The sequence below is a fragment of the Squalius cephalus genome, assembly GCF_949319135.1.
Source record: "Squalius cephalus genome assembly, chromosome: 10".
Classification (NCBI taxonomy): domain Eukaryota; kingdom Metazoa; phylum Chordata; class Actinopteri; order Cypriniformes; family Leuciscidae; genus Squalius; species Squalius cephalus.
Window position 1 is genome coordinate 38,942,987 of NC_137131.1, and position 26,937 is coordinate 38,969,923.

The window sequence follows — 26,937 nt, forward strand, 5'->3', positions numbered from 1 at the left end:
TTTGTGACAAAGAATCAGAAGAGTTGTAATTTGACAAGGTGGGACACTGGGCCTTGCCAAAATTTTATTGTAGATGACATCAGGTAATATTGTGATAATCTGTTAGCAACCATGTTATGTCTGCATTAGTGTTGCTAAAAGAAAAGGGAAGAAGGGATTTAACAGGTACTCAGAAATATGGCATCAGCAGTTATTATAAGCACTACCCAGAATTTGTGTTTTTAAAATGCTGACAAATTAACATGCATCTCCTCACTCGCACATTACTGTGAAGGGTTTAAATAAATGACCTCATTAGAAACTAGCTTAATAGTTTTTCTTTAGCTTACGAAACTGTCAATGTCTTGTTCAACTAAAATTACAATTTACTTTTTTTCAAATAATGTACACAACGCAGTTTTCATTCCAGTATCAGTAAAAAAAATAAAATACTTTTTTTTTTTTTTTTTTTAAATGGGGAATTAATCGAAACAAATGCAAACGTGTGATAATCCATCCATTTTCCAAACAGCTTGTCCTATGCATGGTAATTATGCAGAGGCATTAAAAAAAAAAAAAAGCTTGAAAAGCTCAAGTCATCACTCTTTTCCTATGATACATCCTTGCACACACTCTTGCAACCGAGATATCTGACCTGGCAAACTTTTCCAATAGTCTTTTAAAAGCTTCCCACAATTTATATTCGTTTGCAAAACTAATTTTAAGCAGAATCCTTTAGATCATGTGAAACCTACATTCAGTGAAGTGTCTCTAAACTTTTGACTCACACCGCTCTATATTGACTGCCATTGAACCAAAGTACATAATATTCTCGACACAGGCAGGCTAATCTTCTTATGCAGTCTCCTGCTTTGGATATAGTTTGCAGATTAAACATGCACTAGCGATGAATAGGGTTGTGTGTTTGTCTTACTTGTGAAAGAAGAGAGCCGGATCTCTGCGCTGGGAACAAACACACCCACACACAAACATTCAGTGGATCACACAGTGGCCAACACACAGCACTAAACATGAGCCTCTGTATACACAACATACAGCTATGAGGGATATCACAAAACAATAACTACCAGACCTAGCATTGTGTATACAATATAAGGATTGTAATGAAGAACTAGCAGAAAAATATCAGTTTTGTAAGCCTTCCCCTCCCACCTGTACCTATTTGTCAAGTGAAAAGAGTGCAGACATGGTTTACAGTGCAAATGGAGTGTACGGTACAAAGTGGGCCTTTCTGCTCTGACTCCGGTTGCCACTGAGCTTACCTGCAAGAAAACAAGTGAAAGCACTGATTATGCCTGTCACATGACTCCAGAAAGACGCTAAACAAGCCCTGAGGGCTAATGAAAAGCTTGTGCAGTTCTATGTGATATATATATATATATATATATATATATATATATATATATATCAGTGCTGTCGAATCAATTAATCACATCTAACATAAAATATGTTTACATAATGTGTGTACATATAATATTTATATGTATTATGTATCTGTATATACATATACACACATATATATTTACTGTATGTGTGTGTATATATGTACAGATATGCACACATATAAATATAATAACATGCACATATGTAAACAAAAACTTTTATGTTAGATGCGATTAATCGATTTGACAGCACTAATGTATATATATATGTATATATATATATATATATATGTGTGTGTGTATGTATATATATATATATATATATACACACACACACACACACACACAAATAATAAAAAATAAAAATCAATAACTTACTGTGAGTCCCAGTTTATAAAAAAGTATTAAAAACAAGTAGAAATACTGGCAGAAATTTCTCACCTCATTATGGTTATTAAATAGGTCGAAGCATTATTTTTATCCGTCACATAATTTGATGTATCATTTAGAGTCATACCACAAACAATGCAGCACAAGTTTAGAGCTGAAAATGAATACTTAGGTTTATGGATTTGAACAAACCTCTAACCCCAAGTTTGAGTGATAGCAACAGTCTTGCCTTAGCAAGCACCATGAATTACCGGTAAGCGGTTTTAGGATAAAAGCAAATAGGCCGAAGACATAATTCCTTGATGGAAGTTTTGAAAGAACTTATGCAAGTGAATTATAATATTTTGTCCCACTTAACAGATTTTTAGGTAAATATTGGAAATGTTCCCTTGCAGTTTGACCCATTTCACACAAGTTGTTCAGTATTTCCTTTATTTTATAAAAACTTAAGGGCTTTACAAAAACACAGCTTCAGAAATCCCATTAAATCTCAGCCCACACTTTATAAATACTGTAAATGTGACTCACAGGGGAAATCTCAGTATGATCTGGTGTTTCACTGAGGAGGCAGAGGTAAATCCCTCCTACCAATGGTAAATCCTGCCATTTATGGGCATTTAAGAAGTACCCTGTATCTTTCCAATTACAATGCAGTATCATTCATCGTGTTTGATATTTATCATAGGGTATTTGTACTGGTTAGCCGGTATATTCAGAAAACAGCCCTAATGCTAACAGGGCAGTGTAATATTTTGCTCTGGATCAACATTTTTTTGCACTGAAACATACCACACATGGGTGCAACAATCTTTTAAAATATTCAGTTCAATCTTTCCACTTTAAACTTTTAATGACAACTGCTGGAAATTGATTCTCTCGATATTCGACCTTGGACCGGCTGTGACCCCATCTAACCCCACCCTATCGTACCGTGTTGCCCTCCACTAATCGCTGTCGTCGTCAGACCAGCCAAAGTCATCCATGGTGATGGCCATGTTCAGTTTGCGTCCCTCACGGACACTGCAGGACTTGGAGGAATTCTTCTTTGCTTGCATGTTCAGCTGCATCCCTGATTGGCGGACGAGGTTTCCGCTGGGAATGTTCATATCCAGGTCAAACACGTCCCCGAATCCTAGCATGAGCTTCTGTAGGCTGGCCTGGCCCAGATCCCCGTTATTGCAGGTTGATGAAATCTGACAGCTGACTTCCGAGCTATTGCTCTCCTCCATGTGAGCCTCATAGAAGGACTCGGCACTGAGAGTGGCCGCCAAGGGGGAAATGTGTGAAAACAGCTGCAAAAAAAAACAAAAAACGGGAAGTCGATTAAAAGTTTGTAGATGGTGGAAATGTGCTTGAACACTTACATTTGGGTTAATGGGATACTACAGTGCTCATACCTGGTGAAAAATAAAATATACTAAAATGTTTTTGAAATGCATTTATTTTACATTAGGCATACTACAAATACATTTATATTTATGTACTTAATATAAATATCATGCAATTGTATTTTTAGTATACTAAACAGATATACTTAAAGTCTGCTAAATTGGAACAACTCATTTTGTACTTAATGCACTTTATAGTTCTCCAGAAATAGTGCTGAGGTCCAACTAAAGATATACTTGATTGTGCTAAAGTGGAACTATTGCAAGTATACTGTAGGTACACTTTAAATATCTTGCATTTAAAGACTGATATTATACAGAGATCATACGATCCTTACCTATGGGGATATTAAAACATCTTTTAGGCTTAATATTAAGAAATGAGCATTGTGCAATTAAGTACTCCAAATAAAGTTTAATTATAATATTTATATCAGTAAGTCTCAAGCGATATGTCTAAATATGTTAATGGTTTGTAGATTACTTATTATGAAATAAATGTATTTTAAATACATTTTCGTATAGTTTTTTTTTTTCACTAGGGTATTATTTCATTTTTTCATGATAAAGATTTTTTAAAATAGTTTTAGAGATACTAGGGATACTCACCTGAAGAAATACTTTAGAACAAATAATATAATATTAATGAAATAAAAGGCTATTTCAAGTTTAAGTTCACTTTCATGATTCTTATCACTCCTAAGTACACTTTTAAAAATGTGTTAATAATCTTTTGTCATGCTTTAAAGTAGTACACTTATTTTATTCTTGACTGAGCCTGGTTTCTCTCAAGGTTTTTTTCTCTGTTCTGTCTCCTGATGGGGTTTTGGTTCCTTGCCACTGTCGCCTTTGTTGCCATTGGCTTTTGGCTTGCTTAGTTGGGGACATTCAATTTAACATTTAATTTAATATTCAACAATAACACTGATCTGCCTGCATTGACACTATTATACAAGAAGTGAACTGAGCTGGATGATGACATCACAGTTTTCTCCAGAGTGGCTATTTATATATATAAATGAACTAAATAACTTTTTAAAACAAAAATGAAACATCACTGAACTTACTTAATTATTATTATGCAGATTTTCTCTGTGCACATGGCCTACTATGTCTGCCAAAATTTCCACAACACAGTCAAGGTGCACTACCACTAATGTTGCACACAAAAGAAACGTTTTGTTTGAGTCCAGTCTTTGTTAAAGTTTCACTACTCCTTTGTGACTTCCTCTATTTTAGGAGTGCTGCACGTCATGTGAAAACAACACAATGTCAGCAACTTACTACAGCATATTAAAACTGAGCATTGTATGGGGTATCATATAAAACTTCTGATTAAAATCATAGTGTGTACTGTGTATAATTTCTGCTTTCTCCTATCTCAGATTAACATGCAGAGACAAATAAGTCATTCATAGGTGGATTTCCACCAGAAAGTATAAACATCCAGACCAGCAACAGACCCAGTCAATGGAGTTTTGGATCTGTTTGTCTGTCCAATAACAGAAAAGGTGAGTTTGTGAATCCACATTATCATTATTTGCATTCAATTTCTGACACACTTCATAGTGTCCACTAGTGTCATCAAACAGAATTGTAATATAATAATTGTAATAACAAGGATTCTCAAACTCACCCCTTCTGGAATGCAATATTATATACTATGTAGTTAGTACATAGTAAGCAGATGTACGGTTGCAGAATGAGTAGTTATTTTGAGCACAGAACGGTGAAGACTTACAGGAGTGCAGGATCGGGATCTTTCCATGAGTCTGTTTTCCCACTCTGTCAGTCTTCTTTCTCTTTCTGCCAGCTCTTGCTCCTTACAGCTCAACTCTCTCTCCAGCTGCTTCAAGCGTTCCAGTGTCTCCTCTATCTCACACCTTGCACACAGAAGACAGGAAGATTTAACAACACAATTAACCTACGTACAAAAAAAATGCAAAATAAAAATAGAGAATATTCATTTTGTTATTACACCAAAATGCATCTTTGACCTAAAAAAACCCCACAATTTTCTGCAATTTCTCTCCGTGCCAGTAGGTGGTACTGTACGCTAAACAATCAAAACCCCCCACACAAAGTCTTTAGTGTGGCTATTTATAAACCGGTATGTGAAGGAAGGCCAGAATGCCCCCCTCCCCCCTCCTCAACCCCTCTGCCCTCAAAAGCCATATCAGCCCCTGCCAAAACCTCTCCACACACACTCTCAAAACCTTCCTCCTGCTAGAATTGATTTCTCTACCACTCTCATGAGGAGCGTTTCCAGAATGTCTCACCCTCCCTCTTCCTCCCCACTCCTGCTCCTCGCTCTCTTTTTCCATTCCTCTCAGTTCATTTCTCCCTTCATGCACTGCAGCTCTGCAGTCCAGTACTCATTGTGTTTGTTTCCTCCATTTGTGTCTTTATCTTGCAACTTGTCCCTCTAAAGAAACAAAACCTAGTCTTGCTACATACAAATGTTTAAAAACAAGTGCAAAGGTCAATACAAGTTAAAATTCACAGAAAATAATTTCTATAATTTCAGAATTATACAAGCTTCATATTTCTGCTTTTAAACTCCAAAATACCTCATAAGTGTACATAAACACTTGCTTTGCTAGTTTTGACAAATCAATGGACGGATTGAAATAATTTTCTTCAGTAATTTCCACATTGTTCACACAGTTTATGCCTAACCTGTTTTTCATTTTTGTAGGTTGTGTAAAATTGGCTATTGATTGTTATATGTGCCCAAAGTATACACTTTTTACAGTTAGGTTACGAGTCCATGTGAATCACGCTTGTGTCATGTGCAACTTTTTTTTTTTTTTGACATCATTTGGGAAAATTAATACAAAACCCTTTTGGCAACTTTATTTTTTATTAATTTGACTATGCTTATAACCTTAATTGTGAACAAATAAAACAATTCTTGATGTTTACATTTTTAAATACTTCAGAAAAAAAGTTGCCAACAAGTTGTGGACTGTACGTACCTCCACTCCGCTTTGTTGTGTAAGAAGGAGTTGCACTGGTCTGGCAGTTTGCTGTCATTTTTCATGGTCTCTAGGGTGCTCAGGACCTGTTTGAACTGTGGCCTTTCCTGGAGATGACAGAGCACATTTATTATGGTCATTCTTTAATTAGCACAATGTAATACAGCAACTAACTCAAAGTTTGTTTGTTTCCAAGCCTTATAAACTCATCCTGCAAATTTTTGCTTCTCTCTTAAAATCATAGCTCACTTGAGAACTGATAAAAATGCATAGGCCTACATCTTAAAGAGGACCAATTAGGGATTAGGCATATTACATTTTCAACTTTCGTTAGTGTGTAAGTGTAAGGTTGCTGTTTGACCATAAAATAATGTCTGCAAAGTTACAAAGCACAAAGTCCCTCCAAAGGGAGTTATTCTCTATATCAGTGCGCACTGTTTCTGAACTCCATGAAATGCCTACATTGTGGTCTTGGGTTTCTTTTTGGGAACAAACACGTCATAATATTCCTCATTTAAATAAATCCTGCTCAAAGGGGCGAGGCCTGGTTGCATTGCCCTAATAGTGTGTTCAAATTTGTGGTTATGGTAAGGGGCGTGACATTTCCAAAATGGTTGACTAACACACTGGTCCAGCTGACCAATCAGAGCACATTGCTCTTTTCAAAAGGAGGCGCTTCATAGAGACAGGAACTGAAACAGAGCGTTACTGACAGACTGGGAAAAGAGGAGCTGCAACAATGTCAAATATGTGAAAAATAATGCGTTTTTGGCACAAAAATAATGCGCAAAGGCACACTATGTAAGATTTGTACCTTGATATAACAGCTTCGAAATCATTTAGATGGTAAACAAACTCGTAGTAGGACAATTCATCCCAGCAATGCAGGTTTGAGAGGTGGCACCCTGACAAATCTCGCGAGAATCACGACTTGCTTTACGGCACGACGTCACATACATCAACAACATATAAAGCAGCCTCTATGGAAGACACTAGCACGCATTTCAGACGTGAATCACGGCAGAGTCGACGAAGAAAGCGCGGTCGGAAGAGTGCAGAGACGGTTCTGTGTGAGTGGTATTTACGACAGTAACGGTAAATACAAGTACTCCACAGCGACTCTAGGGGTCGCTGTTTGAAAAAAACGAAAACTGCATAGTGTGCCTTTAACATTTGAGCATGAAAACCTATTCTAGTAGACGACAAAAACAAAATCAAGACTTTGTAAAAGGGCATAAGATGGCCTCTTTAAGACCTGTGTACACTGAATTGAGAATAAATTGCATAGTTTGATACAACAGCAAAAAAATTGCTATGAAACTGTTCACATAGAATCCAATTATTATTTTCACCTTTCCTTGAAAGAAATACACTAATTCTCCACTCTCTAAAAAAAGAACAACCTGCCTGATTGTTATTTTGGACTTGATGTAAAGATCAAGTCATTTTGTCAAAAGACAAAGATGCATAGTTTCATTTTAAAATCTTGATTTATTGTGAAAATCCCTAAAACATAATTTGAACAGATGTTCCTCACTTCTCAGTCTCTTTGGATAAAAGCATTTGCTGAATGACTAATTATATTAACAGTTTCTAGTGATCCTGAGCATCATACTGTATTGTACTGAATTTCGTCTCAGTCCCACCAAGTACCTTGGGCTCTGCAATCCAGCAACATCTCATCAAGTCTGCAAAGCTGGCGGGACAGCTGCTGGGAATGGTCGGCCTCTGGAACACATAACCCACACAAATACCACAGACACATGCACACACATTAGAATCCATTTCAAAAACCCATTATAGCAGCCATTACATAAAATCCTAATTTTAGCACGAGTCCAGCTTAAGCTCCCAACACAACTGCAGCAAAGCGCTCCTCTGGGCTAAGTTTACATCACAACTCAAATGAAGCGTATATCTCCATGTTCAAAGAGTCTGATATATCATAACTGGTATATAAGGATTAACAAAAAGCTTTTACATGGGCGCTGTTTACACTACGAAGTGATAAAATTGAGTTCACACTCAAGATAATGGAAATTTAAGAGCATGTGAGGAGAGATGCTGTAATGGAGACTTTTTTTGATAAGCCACACATGTAGGAATGTAATACTGTCCAAGTGGCTCGTCCAATAGAAAAGCAGCTGTAGTAAACATATTGCACATAGTATTATTTCGGACAAACTGTATTAGCACACCACATAATCACGAGCCCACGAGAGAATGGAAACTGCTCCTTACCTCTGGGAATTTAACATAAACCAAAATATCTTTTCATCCATCGTTTGACCTCTCCCATTGCCCTTCGCCAACATTTTCTCTTATAAGTACTTTCTCCCTTCCTCTCTGTCTCAGGCTGGGATGTTTATCTAAAAAGGTTTCCTGACTGTCCCCCTACACCACTAAAACCACTGTGGTCTAATCTGATGGCATCACAGCAGAAACGCATAAAGAGAACTGCAATATATCTTATACTGGCGCTCAATAAAAGTTGTAGGGGTTCTCAAACACGCACAGAGTGAAGCCTTTAGATCAGTTTGCTATAAATATCCAACTAAAGCAAGCAATGGAATCCATGATCATACTGTTCCGTTACCCACAGGATGAACATAAAACATAACAGTTCCAAACATTATCATTAGATGTGATCTAGATGCAAAGTTTGAAAACTTAACCAGCGTGATTAACCTTCTAAAATACATTCTTTAGGCCAAATTCTTGGGAAGCATCACATATAGCATTTGTGCGGAATGCAATGGGGAATCGAACTGAAACCTTAATGTAAACACCTCCAAATGTAATTTCAAATGGATTGGAAGGGGTGGTGTAGATAGACCTGAAATAATCTGATCAATAGGAAAAAATTAAGCATGTAAAAACTTCAATTCAATCGGATTCGAAAACACCTTGCACGCAGTGCCATGACGCATATGTTTACAATTGTTTACATATGCTTATTTACATCTTACAAACTGGTCAGTAGAGGAGACTGAATGTTTGATAAATATTTGCTAAAAAGCTCTTCTGACATACACTATATTGCCAAAAGTATTGGAACACCTCTCCAAATCCTTGAATTCAGGTGTTCCAATCGCTTTCATGGCCACAGTTGTATAAAATCAAGCACCAAGGCATGCGGACTGCTTCTACAAACATTTGTGAAAGAATGGGTCACTCTCAGGAGCTCAGTGTATTGTGATAGGATGCCATCTGTGCAATAAGTCATCAATATTCGTGAAATTTCCTCACTACTAAATATTCCACGGTCAACTGTTAGTGGTATTATAACAAAGTGGAAGCAATTGGGAACAACAGCAATTCAGCCATGAAGTGGTAGGCCATGTAAAATCACAGAGCGGGGTCAGCGCATGCCGAGACGCAGAGTGCGCAGAAGTCGACAACTTTCTGCAGAGTCAATAGCTACAGACCTCCAAACTTCATGTGGTCTTCAGATTAGCTCAAAAACAGTGCGTAGAGAGCTTCATGGAATGGGTTTCCATGGCCGAGCAGCTGCTTCCAAGCCTTACATCACCAAGTGCAATGCAAAGCGTCAGATGCAGTAAAGCACGCCGCTACTGGACTCTAGAGCAGTGGAGACGTGTTCTCTGGAGTGACGAATCATGCTTCTCTGTCTGGCAATCCGACGGACGAGTCTGGGTTTGCAAGGAGAACGGTACATGCCTGACTGCATTGTGCCAAGTGTGAAGTTTGGTGGAGGGGGGATTATGGTGTGGGGTTGTTTTTCAGGGGTTGGGCGTGGCCCCTTAGTTCCAGTGAAAGGAACTCTTTAGTATTTAGTATTGAAAAGTATTTCTTAAAGTAGTTCAGTCTAATTAAGGTGGAGTATTTTGTACAACATTTATGTGTTATGTATTTTTATGCTCTCTGAGTATTGTGTTATTAGCTTAGCAGCATGCTAATGACAAACTCTAATGAAATCTACTGTTTGCAAAACTATTTGCTGACTGTAATGGCCACTTCGGAGCACATCCCATGTTTTAAATGGATCTGAGAGTACCACGCTCCTATTTATAGTTGATTGCATGATCAAATCAGGCAGAATGTGATACATAAAAAAACTATGTGAATTACAGCTCAAATTCTGGAATTCTGAGTTCTGTGGGCACAGATTTCATGTGGGCCTGTTTATGAGGTTCTATTCTAGTTAGGATGCAGCTGTCTATGTAGGGCAGAGGGCAGTTCACTAGGTCTTGGAACAAAGCCAAGGAAAGAGTCTTCTAGGACATCAACAACGTATGACATGGACATATATTCATAGGAAAACTGGCCCACTTCAACGTCAGTATAACTACACTAACATTGTAAACATTGATTCATGTGGTGGTTCTACAGTATTAACATTCCTCTCTTAAGAACACTGAGGGATTGTGGGATACTGTGCAGTACCTCATGTTTTTCCACCACCAACCAGGCCACCTGCAAACCCTCAAAACCTTTAAATGGCACTTCTCTGGTCAGCATCTCCCACAGAACCTGCAAGACCAACCACAAATCAGACAGTAAATGTCCATACGTCCTGCCATTGCTCTCTGCAAGGAAAAAACAAAACAAAGCTGGCATATTCCACAACACAAGCATATATGGGGTGAACAACACTTGGAATGGAGGTTATGCAGACTGTGCTTGAAATAATTAATTTAGACAGTCAGACATACATAGACACACAGCCTTGTGTATACATATCCTTTGCACGAACAATCATTTAAATACATTTAATGACTTTAGACTGATTCTAATCCTAAAATACTATATATGCTATATAATATAGAGTTATACAGACTAGTTTTATGGGTTTTTTTGTCCTTTTCAGCTACACAACATGTGGACATTTTATGTTTTCAGTGTATATGGAAAAGAGCTACACTGTCATTTTTAAAATAAAAATGTAATTTATTCTTGTAATGGGAATAGTAGAATTTTCAGCATCATTACTACAGTCTTCAGTGTCACATGATCCTTCAGAAAGCACTTTTCTATTGAAAACAGTTTCATATTTCTTTTGCTTAATATGTTTGTGGAAACCATGACACTTGATCATACAAAAAAACTTGATCACACACTCATTCATGTATAAATATGAGTACTGACTACGCCATATGAGTAGGTGTCACAGGTTTCTGAGACGGGTAGACTCTGGATCACTTCAGGGGCCATCCAAGGGAATGTCCCCACAAGAGACATGTGTGTTGTGTGAGAAACCAACTTAGATGCTCCAAAATCACAGATCTGACACAGACAAAATGCATTATGCAGGGACAGTCACATTGATATTTTGGGCAGAGTTTAAATCCTAGATTTTATATATAAATATATGGGAATGTGAAATAAAAACAGGAAACACACCTTTAATACATTGTCTGCTGTTAACACAACTAATAGAGAGAAAAGAAAATAGTCATTGGTATGTAATAATCATGTTTTGCTTGTGAAATTGCTCACATCACAGCTAAAAACTCACCATTTCTTGACTTCAGGTCCCTATGAATGACTTTCACAGGGGCCTCAGCATGTAAATAATGCATTCCTACAGGGAAACAAATCACAGAATCAGCCATTAGCTCATAAGGAAAATGTGACTGAGATCATTACATAAACACATGTATTCATACAGACACATACCTTTAGCAATTTCCATCGCCCAGGTCATTACTTGACCCATATCCATCTCCTCACTGTCGGCACTGGACAAATATTCATACAATGATCCTCTGCTGGCATATTCTACAACACAAACACACATATTACATATCATCACATGTGTCAACTAAATGTTGTGGAGATGATATATATTGCAGGTGAAAGCTAAATAATTCTATTGTTATAGGGATGCCAAAATATAGATCATAAAGTAAAGCAAAAAAATAATAATAAGAACTGTTTCACAGTAAATTTTGAATTAGTGTTGTGAGGAAAAAGTAGACCTCATATACACTAAAAGTTAATTTTCGAAAGAAGTCTCTTATGCTCACAAAGGCTGCATTTATTTGATCGAAAATACAGTAAAAACAGTAATATTCTGAAAAATTGTCACATGATCTTTTCAGAAATCGTTCTAATATGTTGATTTGCTGCTCAAGACACATTTCTTATTATTATGATCTATGTTGAAAAAAGTTGCATGGCTTAATATTGTTGGGGAAACCGTGATACATTTTTTCAGAATTCTTTGATGAATAGAAAAAAACAGCATTTATTTGAAATCTTTTGTAACATTATAAATGTCTTTACGGTCACTGTAAAATCTTTTCAATTTAATGCATTCTTGCTCAATAAAAGTATTAATTTCTTTCAAAACAAACTGACCCCAAACTTTTTGAATGCTAGTGTATTTATACAATATTTATGAATGTGTATTGCTTGTCATTAACTATGTATCCTATCCAACCACCAATTTTAATGCGCATTTTGAGATATTGCACATAAACTATGATGGAGACACATTTAACAAATAAATCCCTTGATGCGCAACAAAAAAAATGTGAATTTGTGACAATTTCATTGCACAGCATCTCAAATGTTGGTTTTATCATACTGAAATGCCTGAGCCAAAGCCTGTCATCAAAATGATTTAGTTTAACGACCCTTTAGAAGCGTCTCATATGATTGCGTTCACAAACACCAGGCATCCAAATGCAAGACAGCATTAACTGCATTTTGCCATATATAATGTAGGAAGAAAAGAGCCACAGTTTCTTCCCCGATTGCAGAAACTTCCATTATCATTACAGATATTTTGCGCCAATTTCCCAAGAAGTGCTGATTATGATCTCTTGAACAGATGAGATGGAAATGCTGCTTTATTCGCAAATGTTTTATGCAATATTCCAATTTTGCGCATAAGTTAAATTCGCAACTTTGGATGGAAACAGTTATTGTAACCAAATTTACATATAGAGAAGAGACAAGGAGTGGGAGAGGCAGGCTGAACAAGCAAAAATCTAGTCTCATGTCGAGATGTCAATCAACACATGAGATCATCTATCACCAACCCTCGAGTGAAGTCAAACACAGCTTAGCACACTCAGGGTTTCCCATTTACACACACACACACACATGGAGCGGATGCTGGCAGCAGGAGTTAGAAGATGACAGCATGCACAAACGTTAGATTTACTGAATACCCAGCTGACCAAGCGCTCTGAAGAGCCGCTGAAAGACATGCTCTCGAGAAATGATTAGGCCACATAAATCTGCTCATAAGCACATTTACATCCCTGGAGACAAAGATCACAATAGGATGTTTAAAAAATGGCAAGACAACTGTGGAAGCGTGTAAGTGCAAGTGTCCTCTTTATGAACTCTCCTCACACTACGATTACACACAAAGCACGGCAGTATTACATTTTTGGGAGATCATAGCATCCCTTACGAAAGACTAATCACAAAGGAAATCTCTATAATATCTGATCTATTTCTCTAAGACATCAATGAGATGAAATGGAGAACAAATGGAGACTTCTTACAACTCTTGCCTCTCTCAAAAGTTGTAGGCAAGATCTCAACGGTAACTGAGAGACATACACTTGCAGTCAAATGTTTGGAATAAATATGATTTTTTAATGTTTTTGAAAGAAGTCTCACCAGCTCACCAAGGCTGAATTTATCTGATCAAAAATACAGTAAAACAGTAATATTGTGATATACTATTACTACTATATTAAAACTCCTGTTTTCTGAATATATTTTAAAATGTAATTTCTTCCTTCGATGGTAAAGCTGAATTTTCAGCATCATTACTCCAGTCTTCAGCGTCACATGATCTTTCAGAGATCATTCTGATATGATGATTTAGTGCTCAATTATTATCAATTATTATTATTGGTGCTCAATTATTGATAATGGCTCTTATTATTATCAATGTTAAAAACTATTTTTGCTTCTTAATATTTTTGGTGAAACTGTGATACTTGTTTTCAGTATTCTTTGATGAATATAAAGCAGAATTGAATTAAATGATGAATATAAAACAGTTTTTTTTTTTTAACATTACAAATTTCTTTACGGTCACTTGTGATCAATTTAATGCATCCATGTTGAATAGAAGTTTTAATTTCTATTTTTTTTTTTTTTAAAGATCTCACTTACCCCAAACTTTTAAAAGGTAGTGTATCACGGTTTCCACAAAAATATGAAGCAGCACAACTGTTTTCAACATTGATAATAAGAAGAAATGTTTCTTGGGCAGCAAATGATCATATTAGAAAGATGATTTCTGAAGGATCATGTGACACTGAAGACTGGAGTAATGATGCTAAAAAATTAAGTTTTTCCATCTAAGGAATAAATTACATTTCAAATATATTAGAATAGAAAACACTTATTTAAATTGTAATAATATTTCACAATATTAACTGTTTTTGATCAAATAAATGACACTTTCAAAAACATTTAAAAAAAATTCATATGAGAATTTTAAGTGGAACCTCTGAGCAATAAAACATTTGTTGGTGAAACAGGTTTGGTTTGGTTGTGAAACTGAAACATTGAATTATTACCTGTGACAATGCCGTAGTTGGGTGTTTCCAGTATGGCTCCGTAGAACTGAATAATATTTTTGTGGCTCAGGACACTCAGAATCTCAGCCTGGATGAGGTGAAGGAAAAGAAAAGAAAAAAAAAAACAGATGCAGAGGTGAAAGACTGCGGTCAAACACTGAGACTCAAATGAGTGCTGCATCAATGTCATAAAACTATTTTTTCATTACAGTATGTCGAGGTCAAATATTACGCTAGAAATGTCCGTGAACATGGAGCCATTAGCAGTATTGTGGGACATGTCCGCTGGGACTCGAACTGCATGGCATCAGCCAGGAAAGCTGCTAAACTCCAGTAAACAGTGGAACAGACTCTGGCAGTGCTGCTGAGCATGCATTAATACTGACAGTAACACACACCGCCTGCAAACCCACATTAAGATGCTACATTTTACACTTACAGTATATCAAATTGACTTTAGACAAAGAGAAATAGAGAAAGGCGGGGGAGAGATGATGGGGAAAAAAGAGAGACGATCATGGAAAACTGTAGATTCTTACACTCCCCCGCTCTCATGCACATAAACAAGTCTGATGGATGGTAACAATGGCTACATTCACACAGGCTGCGTCCAAATTCCTGAACATTTGGATTATGTACCAAAATTGATGAAGAATTTACTTCTTGACCAATGTATTTTCTGTGTACATGATGCTAGTGTAACGGAGGCCAGCTAGTAAGATCGTGAGTAGAACTGGAGGGGTTACATTAGCATGTTAAAAACTCAATGGATGCAGTATGTCATCTGGTATTGTTCGCCTACCGTTTCATGTATAGTGAGTATTCGGAGATCCTGCTGATTTGATGTATTGCTTTTTGCATATTCTGTTGCATAGTACGCACATTTTCACTTTCAAAACAAACTGAACTGTGCTTGAACACAATTGCATTTAGCATTTCAAACAGGCCTGACAGCCATATTCTGATGCGGTGTGTGAATGTTGCTGATTGTAGCTCTCTATAAACAGTTTAGCCATGAAACTCCCCTTATGAAAAAGAAGTTTATTCAAGTGTTCTATTAGTATACTTTTTTTAAACAAAAAATAAGAAAGAATACTTTGTCTACATTTTATATACTTCTCAAAAATAGGCTATACTTAAAATTACACTTAAGTCTACTTCAAGAGAAAAGTCCAAATATATTTGGCTTGTACTTGTACTCGATCTTTTGATCGAGATATACTTAAAAGTATAATTAAGTAGGCTATTCAAAGTATACTTGGCTTGTAGTTGTGTTAACCCTTTTGATCGAGTAGCCTATTAAATATACTTTTTTTTTACATAGTTTTATACAGTCTTATGAAACTTACATTGTTTGAAAATATTGATTAGAATATTGATATAAAACAGATATGTTTCTAATCCTGCGTATCTGATTGTTTGTGTAGGCTAGTCCAAAAATAACGTGATCATCAATCATTAAACAGCGTGTAAATCAAAACTGCTTTATATTTCCAAATGAAATGAAGCGTAACCCATGAAGAGAAAATGACTGTGAAGATTTGGGGGTGTTGGACTCGATCTACTCCATCTGTGTTTTGATCATCGCTCTGAATCTGATCAAGGCGTAGTCTTTGACAAAAATGTGATTTTCTCAACTTTTTTGTTTAAAATGTTGCCTTTCTTTATGAAACTTACCGGCATTCAAGTGTTGATAAAAAAGAATGCATGAAGCTAATAAAATGTTCTTAAAATTAAAGTACAGTTAAAGGTATTTTTCAAGTATAAAAAATAATATCTACATTTGAACATAGTAGTATACTGCAAAAATGTGCAAAAATAATATATAAATAGTAAACTATAAGTATAATGTTATGTTCACTTAAAGAAAACTTACAAGTATACTTGCAGTATAAACTACTAAACTAGTAGTTTACTGAGAGTACACTTCAGTGTGTACTTTCATGAACTAAAAAATGTACTACTTGTATTAAAATAAGTAAACTAAGTAGTTTACTACTTTTACACTTATAGTACACTTAAACGTATACTTTTATATACTAAAAGTGGGCCAATTTAGTCCCAAGAAGTATTGAAACAGTACTTAAAAGTTTACTACAAGTACACATTGATATTAGTATACTTACTACATAAAGTATCCTTAAAAATATACTTGAACATTACTTAAGTATGCTTCATAAAATGAACTTGAAGTATACTTCTTTTTTGTCTAAAGGGTCTCGATAAAACGATTGATCAAAATAGCAAATATCAATTGCTTGATTGTTTATATTGTCACAAAAAGTAAACTATATTATCGCCCAGCTCTAATTTGCTAAATAACTTCACTATAAGGTAGAAGATATTAAGATATTATAAACATTAACATCATGATTTTCTTTAAAGCTGCTTTGAAGCAATGTGTATTGTGTAAAGCGCTATACAAATACAATTGACTTGAGTTATAAAAATAAGAAGCTAAAATAACAATAACTTCATCTGAACTAACCTCATCATCAATTTTCAGCAGTTTTTTGACAGCCACTTCTTTGTCCTGTGAGATCCAGTGCGCCCGATACACGCTCCCAAAACTCCCACCACCGCAGTTCTCATAAAAGCGGATGTCATCAAAGCGGATCTGAACGAAGCTTGCACTGAGGGACGACATCTCATACTGACATTCACTGTGGCTGTGGAAAGAGAGACACGATATAACGCTACTATTCAAGTTTTGACAAAAAACATATTAAGAAAGAATAATAATACTTTCGAACAGAACAAAAAATACTGTAAAGCCAAAACTATAGATTTGGTCTTTAATTAAACAACATCCAGAGTTATCTATTTTTTCAGTTTGCAATGTTCCCTTTTGCTGATCTGAATTTGTTCTCCTGGAGTTTTTATTTACTCTTCCAAGTTTTTGTTTAGTTTTGTTGATGCAAACCTCTTGTATGAGCGGGCCTTACAGGGAACCCTATACTGAAAAATCCAGCATAAACCAGCATGAATTCCATGTTGGTTTATGTTGATTAGAACAGGTGGATCAGGACAGTCATGCTGCACTCAAGCAAAAATGAGCTGGTGTAGCAGATCCAACCAGCATACCATGTTGGGCCCAGCATGCAAAACAAACCTCATGCTGCTGATCACAACTGTCCTAGCTACAGTGATCAACAAGTGTGTCAATACATATGTACATTATATGAAGAGTGCTTATTTATTAAATAATAATAAAAAAAAAAACGAATAAAAATGTCAAAGTCAAAAGTACATATCAAAATTACTACACTTAAAATGAAAAATGAAAATACAAAAATAAAATCCAATTCAAAATATTAATACATACTATAATAGCATATAAATACCAAGTTCTGTCATGAGACTTTGGATGTTCACATCACATCTCAACATTTAAATAGCTGGTTAGCGTGTACTATAACAGTTTGCTGCGCACTTTCAGAGTTCTTCTGAAACCCTCCACCTTCCCCAGCTCCACCTGTATATATCTACCATGGGTAATTATTTTTAAATATGCTATTTGTGCTGAAGCCATAGGTCTTTCAAGCTCACAGTAGTGTATCGGTGTATGTATTGCCTGTACTTGCTATAAAAATAAATAAATACTGTAATATTCCATAAGAAAATAAGAATTGTCAATTTTGAATTCATGGTGACTTTTAAGTTATAAACAAACTACACCATGACTTCAGCATCGCAACTATTAAGAGTTTGAGATCAACGAAGCTGTTAAGCTGTGTGTTGAGTTTTCCTGTTCGATGTGCTGATGTATGATGACAGCCGATGTAGTCACATTTAACCACTTATTAGTGACTTATTAGTAAAAGCCTTTTTTTATCATCACAAGTGGAGTATTACTGGTGTATTTTATGTCGTAGAATAAAAGGTGAAAATATCTCAAGCTTGTGTTCCCCACAGACTTTATTTCAGGCATTTAAACAAGAACTCATCCAAAAAACCCATATGACTTGAGGATTATGGAACCAGAAGTGTAATAATTCTAACATGCTCACATATCTGCAGGATGACTTGGCTTGTCTCTGCCTTCAGTCCTTCAGTGTATTCTGCTACATCTGCAAATGGACTCCTGCCACTTTTGTCTACACTACTTTACAGGCTTTATGAGAACACAAGAATAGACAGAATAGAGAGAGGGGGGTAAACAACTTTTGTAATGTTTTGGATTACTGTTAAAATAGAGATTAGGGATTGCTGTTTACACAAAGTAAAAAACATCCTACAAATATACACCAGAAGAATATAATAATAAATAGGGGGAATGTAACCATCTGACTATAATTTTGAACAATAAATCCATAATCAAATTTAACAATGCTCTGGAAACTCTGAACTGTGGATTATTGAACTGAATACTGGAGAAGACAGGAAGTTCAGCACTTATTGATGTGTTTGTTTGCACTAACAGTTGCAGCCATGAAGAACTAGGGAGCCAAAAAACTGGATATATATAACTGGTATGTTGCTTGTCCAGAACTTTCTGTCACAACGTTGGAGTGGGCCTGATCATTTTTCCACGATTTCCCACGTCTCTATGATATTCCGATATGACCGGGGGCCATACAGGGTTTCGACTGCTCTATTATATTCTGTGGTCAACTCAAGAACATTACAATCAGTGGAAGTGTGTGGGATTTTTACTTTATCACTATTCACCAAGCAAAAGTTGCAAGTCTGATTGCTTATAAATATATATATATATATATGTATATATATATATATATATATATATATATATACACACTCACCTAAAGGATTATTAGGAACACCTGTTCAATTTCTCATTAATGCAATTATCTAATCAACCAATCACATGGCAGTTGCTTAAATGCATTTAGGGGTGTGGTCCTGGTCAAGACAATCTCCTGAACTCCAAACTGAATGTCAGAATGGGAAAGAAAGGTGATTTAAGCAATTTTGAGCGTGGCATGGTTGTTGGTGCCAGACGGGCCGGTCTGAGTATTTCACAATCTGCTCAGTTACTGGGACTTTCACGCACAACCATTTCTAGGGTTTACAAAGAATGGTGTGAAAAGGGAAAAACATCCAGTATGCGGCAGTCCTGTGGGCGAAAATGCCTTGTTGATGCTAGAGGTCAGAGGAGAATGGGCCGACTGATTCAAGCTGATAGAAGAGCAACTTTGACTGAAATAACCACTCGTTACAACCGAGGTATGCAGATAAGCATTTGTGAAGCTACAACATGCACAGCCTTGAGGCGGATGGGCTACAACAGCAGAAGACCCCACCGGGTACCACTCATCTCCACTACAAATAGGAAAAAGAGGCTACAATTTGCACGAGCTCACCAAAATTGGACAGTTGAAGACTGGAAAAATGTTGCCTGGTCTGATGAGTCTCGATTTCTGTTGAGACATTCAGATGGTAGAGTCAGAATTTGCCGTAAACAGAATGAGAACATGGATCCATCATGCCTTGTTACCACTGTGCAGGCTGGTGGTGGTGGTGTAATGGTGTGGGGGATGTTTTCTTGGCACACTTTAGGGCCCTTAGTGCCAATTGGGCATCATTTAAATGCCACGGCCTACCTGAGCATTGTTTCTGACCATGTCCATCCCTTTATGACCACCATGTACCCATCCTCTGATGGCTACTTCCAGCAGGATAATGCACCATGTCACAAAGCTCGAATCATTTCAAATTGGTTTCTTGAACAATGAGTTCACTGTACTAAAATGGCCCCCACAGTCACCAGATCTCAACCCAATAGAGCATCTTTGGGATGTGGTGGAACGGGAGCTTCGTGCCCTGGATGTGCATCCCACAAATCTCCATCAACTGCAAGATGCTATCCTATCAATATGGGCCAACATTTCTAAAGAATACTTTCAGCACCTTGTTGAATCAATGCCACGTAGAATTAAGGCAGTTCTGAAGGCGAAAGGGGGTCAAACACAGTATTATTAAGGTGTTCCTAATAATCCTTTAGGTGAGTGTATATACACATACACACACACACACTCACACATGCTAAAATAAAGTGTTCAAAAATTTTCTTTATAACACCATTAAGGTTCTAAACACCACTTTCAAAACATGGTTCTTTATAAAAAGTCTTCTATTCAGCACCAAAAAGGCTTCTACTATTGTTACAAGTTGTTACAAGAACCCTAATCCGGTACTGATTAGAACCATTTTTTATTAAGAGTATATTAGGTTTTTATTTTTTTTCAGTAGACTTAAAAAGTCCTGCAAATTTTTTATAAGTACAAATTTTCCTTGTAGTCTCTCAGTGGGGTTAAAAAAGCTACATGTGTACAAGAATAAGAAAAAAACATGTTGTTTAAAATAATGATAAATCCCACTGCAGGATACTGCTGTTACTGCTTGAGCTGTCATGTCAAATAACCATAAAGTGTGCTGCAACAGTTTGCAACAAACACCAGCTGAATGCCTGTGTATTTGATCGTTGTTCTAATCCAGGAGTGCACATGTATAAATGAAAATTCAGGGAATCAAACTTTCCCACCAGCCTCATGTTTTCTTTCACCTCTAATGTAGTAAACTCTGATGTAGTTGTAGTTAGTGGAAATGGGGGTCTGGTTTCTTATGCATTACTAGCCTACATGCGTCACTCTTCCCTGAAATCTATGACCTAACCTCAGATTGGTTTCCCCGGTGTAGAGAGAACAAGCTATATACCACCTATACCCGTCCAGCACACAGTCTATCTATCACTTAAAGAGCGCCCAGTCGCTAAAAACAACCCGCATATCATCTCTGTGGCCCCTGGCTGTGACATCAGGGGCCAACAGAGGGCAAGTGTGTCACACGTTCGACTATTCTTAACTAGAAACAGCTCATTCATATCTCTGACTTGATTTATTGCCCAAAACAACATCCTAATGTTTAAAATATGAATTGTGCAAAGAAATAGATACTTTCAGATAAAACATTCATTTATAATATTTTTAACGTCTGTGTCCATATGCATTTGTTCTGTGTAAAGCAGTTTGTAAATTTTGTTGTTCTTAAGTTTATTTGCCTACTTTTAATTCGCCACCATTTCATGTTCACTTAATGTTACTTTGGACGAGTTTGGAATACTTTTAAATCATTCTGGAGACTTTTTGGAATACTTGTGGAGATTTTGGAAAGCAAAAACATATAGTCACAGACATTATGTCACACTCTCGTGAAGTCGTCAAACACGAGATCAGCTGCAGAGTTAAAACTCTTTCCAATAATGTTATAATTATTTTTTAACACATAACGTGTAGTCTGATTAAAATGTAAAAGCGTGCTTTCCTACCTGTTAGTCGTGTTTTCCGTGCGGTCCGGTGAAACGCGCTGGCCTGTCGCTCTCTGAACAATCCCGGTCATAAGATAATATGCGGAGCCTCATTGTCTCGTGTTACTGCACTTCCATAAGAGGACACTCGCTTTGGACCGGTGGACAAATTATGAATCCTACTACGGTAAAGGATTGGCTTATGAATATTAACTACGACAAAAAGACTTTACGTGGTAAACACATTGGAGCGTCTAATGCTTAACCTAATTAATATTCATGAGTCAAACTGCGATTCGTTTATTCGTCAGATTAGCGCCCACCCACTGGCACTTTTCAGCCAATGACATAATAGGCAGTCGTCACGTTACCTAATTAATATTCATTAAACGTGCATTGACCATAGTAGAATTCTTCAGTTCTTGAGCATAGTCGATAACGGTGTCACAACTTTAATGACAATGACAATAGCGCCTCTACACGGACAGACAGACAGCGACAGGGTATAAAACGAGAAAATGCAAATGAATAAATATATCTGTATTATATCTGCAAAACTTTCCACCAGCCCAGTCATATGGCAAGTCTATTCTTTTTAATGTAGCATTTGAATATACATGAACTATTGTTTCTGTTAAGCATACAATATTAAAACGTTAGTTCACCCAAAAATGAAAATGATTTTAAACGGTTTAAAATCTGTTAAACTCTGTTTGTGTTCCTCTGATGAATTAAAGCCATACATTTGAAATACATGAGGGGGAGTAAATGACAGAATTTCCATTTTGGGTGAACTAATCCTTTTTCGTCCCAAAGAACAAATAAGAGCAAAACAGAAAAAAGACAGAAGACATAAAGGCGAGTGAGAAGTTCAGGCACACCGACAGAAAGTGTTCAACGGTACATTTATTTAGATTATACTATTTACAAGGTAGGCATGGACATTTTCTTAAAAGAAAATAAGTGCCCTACACACACACACACACACACAGCATCTCACTTTCCAAAAGGCAGGATGAGAAAAAACAAAGGCCTTCTCAGACCGATTATGATAACTTAGCAAAATGGGTCCAACCCAAAAATATACATATATAACTCAATATACAAAATGACATCAATGCTACAGGCTATGGCGAGAGGTAATGTAAGTTACTAGCACAAAATTTTACCGTGGTAAAAAATAGTCCTTGAGCCAGAATACTGACATTTATATGACTTGAAACAACATACACAAGACCTTGAGGCCTGGAAGGTTTTACGGAGTACCACTGATTCATTTTTTTTGTGGCTGGCAAATGATCCTAGTGTCACTGTTATTTGTATACACAATAGCTTGTAGTAAACTCTTATTTTTAGGATTGTTCTGAAGGTTTTGTAGGATCATAGAAATGCAGGCTTGAGTACAGGCAGCAGGTTTTCAGCGTTCTAGAAGGTTGTATCATGGGAATAAACTACGGCCTCTATGGATACAGACCTTGACCAAGTGCATTCTGGTTTTACACACACACCCAGACACACAATGTCAAGGTAGCTCTTATGACTAAAGTCATTAACATGCAACTCACACACACACACTCACACACAAACAAACAAACATACATATGAAAATGCATCTCGTACATGTAGTTCAGTTGGCAGTGATAGCACATACAGTCGGCATTCAACTGCTGTGTGGCAGCTGATAGATGTAAAATTGAGTTGTACTGTATTAAACTGGATATGCATTGGTTGTATTTCAAAGAGAGAGGGGGGAAAAGCAAGAGAAAGAAAGTCTGAGCATTGGTCTTTTAGCCCCGTCTTGGCTCCAGTCTGAAGGACAGTTGGGATAAGGTTCTCTGGTTGTCAATCACACTCAATTGACGTACGTAATTCCTCACTTCCTGTGGATTCTTACTGGCTGGAGACGCCTCGGCATCTGTGGGAGGTAGGAACAAAATTTAAAACAACCAAGCCTTTTACATTTTGTCTATTTACAAGAAGAGCAAATAGCCTGCTTTGTTGGAAGAGGCTTTAAATAAAAAAAATTAACAATAAATCCCACTGATAACAGGATCAGTGGCATGGAGCGTAAGGTGGGTGGCGCTAACTTTTGACACGAGTCACGACTGACCCGAGTTCGAATCCGACTTTTTCCGAACTCATACTCCTCCCTTCTCCCATCGCATATCAGGAGTTTATTTTAAATAAAACTTTAGAATATATTTGAAAAGCGGTAATAAAGTGCCTAATGGGTATTTAATAGTAGGAATAAAGTGTTTAACGGGTAGGGTTAGGGGGTGGACTAATAAAGCAGCAATCAATTTATGATTTTGATAAATATAATCATATAGACTAAATATGTTATTATTGCATACTGTTTTATAATATACTACAATACACTGAGGTGCAAAATTAGTATCTGCCACTTTTTGCACTAAGTATAAATAGCATCTAACTACTATTTATTTAAATGTAGTGTGAAGAAAATACTGCTACTATGTGCACTTAGTGCAAAGAAATTTTTTCTTTTTGTATTTTCCATCTATCGCTATTTTCACTTGCCAAACTTTTATGAGTAATTCATGTATACAGCACAGCACACTGTGTGGAATACTGTAACACACTATGAAATGCACTTGAATAGACACTTCACAATTGAGCCGGATATGATTACAGCTTTAGTGTCACGTGCGTTACTTTGCTGGTGTTTTGTCTTTGTGTGTATGATCCTATGCATCATCTGTACGAGTAATGGTCATGTTTTATGGACAGGCCACTCATGACGGACTTTGATTCATCATGCAACTTTCTATTGTACCTGTATTATTATGCTGGTTATCAGTACATATATTAACATTATATCAATTAATGAAATATATGGCTATAAGTTGTCAAATATACAGGCACAATATGCCATAGCAAAATACTGAAATACATTTTTTGCTATGTCACATTTTTTTTTTTTACTGTGAATTTCTGGCAGCCACAGCTGCCAGTTGTCTTACCATCAACTTAATGGGATATTTTTTACAATATTGTTTATATACATTTATACATTTGTTGTGATTTAATATGGATCCTTGCTATTTTACCTCTAGACATGGCCAGATATGTTTTCCCAAATACCAAACCTCAGATTGTTATGAATAAGATATGATTGAGCAGTCTCTGGGATGTAGCTTTTTAATAGGTAGTACCATGAGAAATGAATTAGGACCACAAAGGAAGCATTAGTGTGTAGATGACTCACTGAAGGGCTGGCTCCTGCAGTGCCTCACCGCTCGGACTGTGTTTGCAATCAGCCGCTGTGGAGAGAAAAATATAGAAATATAAATATGTTCTAGCTGGTCAGATAGTGGTGCAGATATGTCACAGATCCAGTGTTGTTATTGTTAACTAAAACTATTAAAAATCGCTTTTGTTAATTGAAATAAAGCTGAAATAAAATAAAACATAAATATTAGCTGAAAAAAAAAAAAACTAACTGAAATAAAACAAGGTAGGGTTTGGGTTGCTAAATACTAAAATTACCAGGATAAATAGAACTATAAAAAAAAGAAGACAAAAACTTGTGCAAAATTTAAATGAAAACTGAATAATAAAAGATGAAAATATAATTCAAAATATAATAGTATACAAATAATACTACAATAACACTGCATATATACCAGTAACAGACTCACCATCTTCTCAAAGTTCACCAGTCCATCAATAAAAGTCTTATTTCCCTCATGAGTGAATGTCATGTCTGATAAAAGAAAAAACATTTCATGCTGTAGACCAGAACTATGAGACAATCAGTAATTATTATTAAGGATATCGGGGCTAGGCCCTGCCCACACCTTTAATGAGAAGGGGCATAAAGGGAATGATTGGCGGCTCCATCTTAGCCACAGTGAGGCGGTATGCACGGTGATTCCTGGATGGATCCTGAGTGCAACAAATAAATCAAAGTTTAATGATCAATGACTGTCTCAATCATAGAATAATTTTTATAGGGAGAGAGCTGGAATTCAAAATGTTTGAAATAGACTCACAAGCAAACTTTCAAACTCTGCGTAGAACTTCTTGAACTTACTAGGTAGTTTCTATAAAAAAGGAAAAAAAATATGCCCATAGACACATTAATAGTCATATACATTAATAGTGATATAAGACCTTTATGTTTGTCAATATTTATTATTTATTTATTATGCCTATTAATTATTCAAAAATACATGAAAATTGCAAATTACTTTAATAAATCTCTTCTATGGCTCCTATGTTAAAACCATTAAAGTCCCACTGTGGTGAAAATCAAGATTTTAATGTTGTTTATATGTCTATGTGGTGTTTTTAATATACTTTAAGACAAACCATGTGTAAATTCAAAAGTCAACACCATTGCTGAGTATTTTCTCTGTAAAGTCCCCGTGAACAGGAAGTTGCAAACGACTTTTCTCCAGTGTTGTGACGTATTTCCAAGTGAAAAGGAATATTGAACAGAGGGCAGGGTTTTCCTTTAGCGCTCCTCCTCTCCATCTCTGCTCATAGCAGACTAACGGTTTGAGGGGAGTGGTTAAGCGTTTTCAAACGTCATCAGAAAAGGAACGCCATTCCAGACCGGAAGTAACTTTTCAGATTTTGATTAAAGATTACCACGGCAAACAATTTTTTTCTGTGTATCACCACAAGACTAGTAATATGTGCTAACAAAGTAAATAGGGTCAATTTTGATTTCATGTCGACTTTAAAGGGATAGTTCACCCAAATATGAAAATTACCCCATGATTTACTCTCTCTCAAGCCATCCTAGGTGTATGTGACATTCTTCTATCAGACAAATACAATCGGAGTTATATTAAAAATGTTCTGGCTCTTATAAAGAAGCTTTATAATGGCAGTGATCCATCAAAGTGTATCCATCCATGATTAAAGTGCTCCACACAGCTCCGGGGGGTTAATAAGGGTTTTCTGAAGTGAAGAGATGCGTTTGTGTAAGAAAAATATCCATATTTAAAACTTTATCGACTAAAATAACTAGCTTCCGGCAGACGG

At 36.3% G+C, this 26,937-nt stretch overlaps 2 protein-coding genes across 6 annotated transcripts in view; both read right to left on the reverse strand.

The window, feature by feature from the left end:
• Positions 1–25: 25 nt before the first annotated feature.
• On the reverse strand, positions 26–22,084 carry map3k20b (mitogen-activated protein kinase kinase kinase 20b). 3 transcript variants are annotated; one of them, XM_079882727.1, is made up of 14 exons: positions 21,943–22,013; positions 18,665–18,768; positions 17,143–17,323; positions 14,655–14,742; positions 11,779–11,880; positions 11,618–11,683; positions 11,503–11,531; positions 11,248–11,385; positions 10,546–10,632; positions 7,792–7,866; positions 6,139–6,245; positions 4,902–5,043; positions 2,703–3,064; positions 27–1,262 (listed from the first exon to the last, which is right to left on the reverse strand). In XM_079882727.1, the coding sequence occupies exons 3-13, from the start codon at positions 17,299–17,301 to the stop codon at positions 2,717–2,719; spliced, it is 1,341 nt and encodes a 446-aa protein (XP_079738853.1). In that variant the 5' UTR covers positions 17,302–17,323; positions 18,665–18,768; positions 21,943–22,013; the 3' UTR covers positions 27–1,262; positions 2,703–2,716. The 3 variants fall into 3 exon arrangements, with proteins under 3 accessions (XP_079738851.1, XP_079738853.1, XP_079738852.1); XM_079882725.1 differs by lacking the exon at positions 18,665–18,768 and having other exon boundaries at positions 26–1,262; positions 21,943–22,084; XM_079882726.1 differs by lacking the exon at positions 27–1,262 and having other exon boundaries at positions 2,187–3,064.
• Positions 22,085–22,638: 554 nt separating this feature from the next.
• The window catches only part of rapgef4b (Rap guanine nucleotide exchange factor 4b), a 32,391-nt gene continuing 28,092 nt past the window's right edge, over positions 22,639–26,937 (reverse strand). For all 3 annotated transcript variants that reach the window (XM_079884136.1, XM_079884138.1, XM_079884137.1), the window contains 5 exons: positions 25,938–25,988; positions 25,743–25,830; positions 25,584–25,648; positions 25,151–25,205; positions 22,639–23,836 (listed from right to left, as the gene is read on the reverse strand). In XM_079884136.1, the coding sequence (XP_079740262.1) occupies positions 23,709–23,836; positions 25,151–25,205; positions 25,584–25,648; positions 25,743–25,830; positions 25,938–25,988 (387 nt within the window). In that variant the 3' untranslated portion in view covers positions 22,639–23,708. The remainder of the gene's footprint in view (positions 23,837–25,150; positions 25,206–25,583; positions 25,649–25,742; positions 25,831–25,937; positions 25,989–26,937) is intronic.

What these genes read in the sequence shown, in the direction of transcription:
- map3k20b (XM_079882725.1), bottom strand. Translation starts at nt 22,013, where the DNA reads ATGACCGGGATTGTTCAGAGAGCGACAGGCCAGCGCGTTTCACCGGAC. An exon ending in CAGCAGACAATGTATTAAAG is followed by an intron (nt 11,386 to 11,502) that starts GTGTGTTTCCTG and finishes TGTCTGTGTCAG; the next exon opens with ATCTGTGATTTTGGAGCATC. An exon ending in GATCCCGATCCTGCACTCCT is followed by an intron (nt 3,065 to 4,901) that starts GTAAGTCTTCAC and finishes TTTTTTTTGCAG; the next exon opens with CTGTTTTCACACATTTCCCC.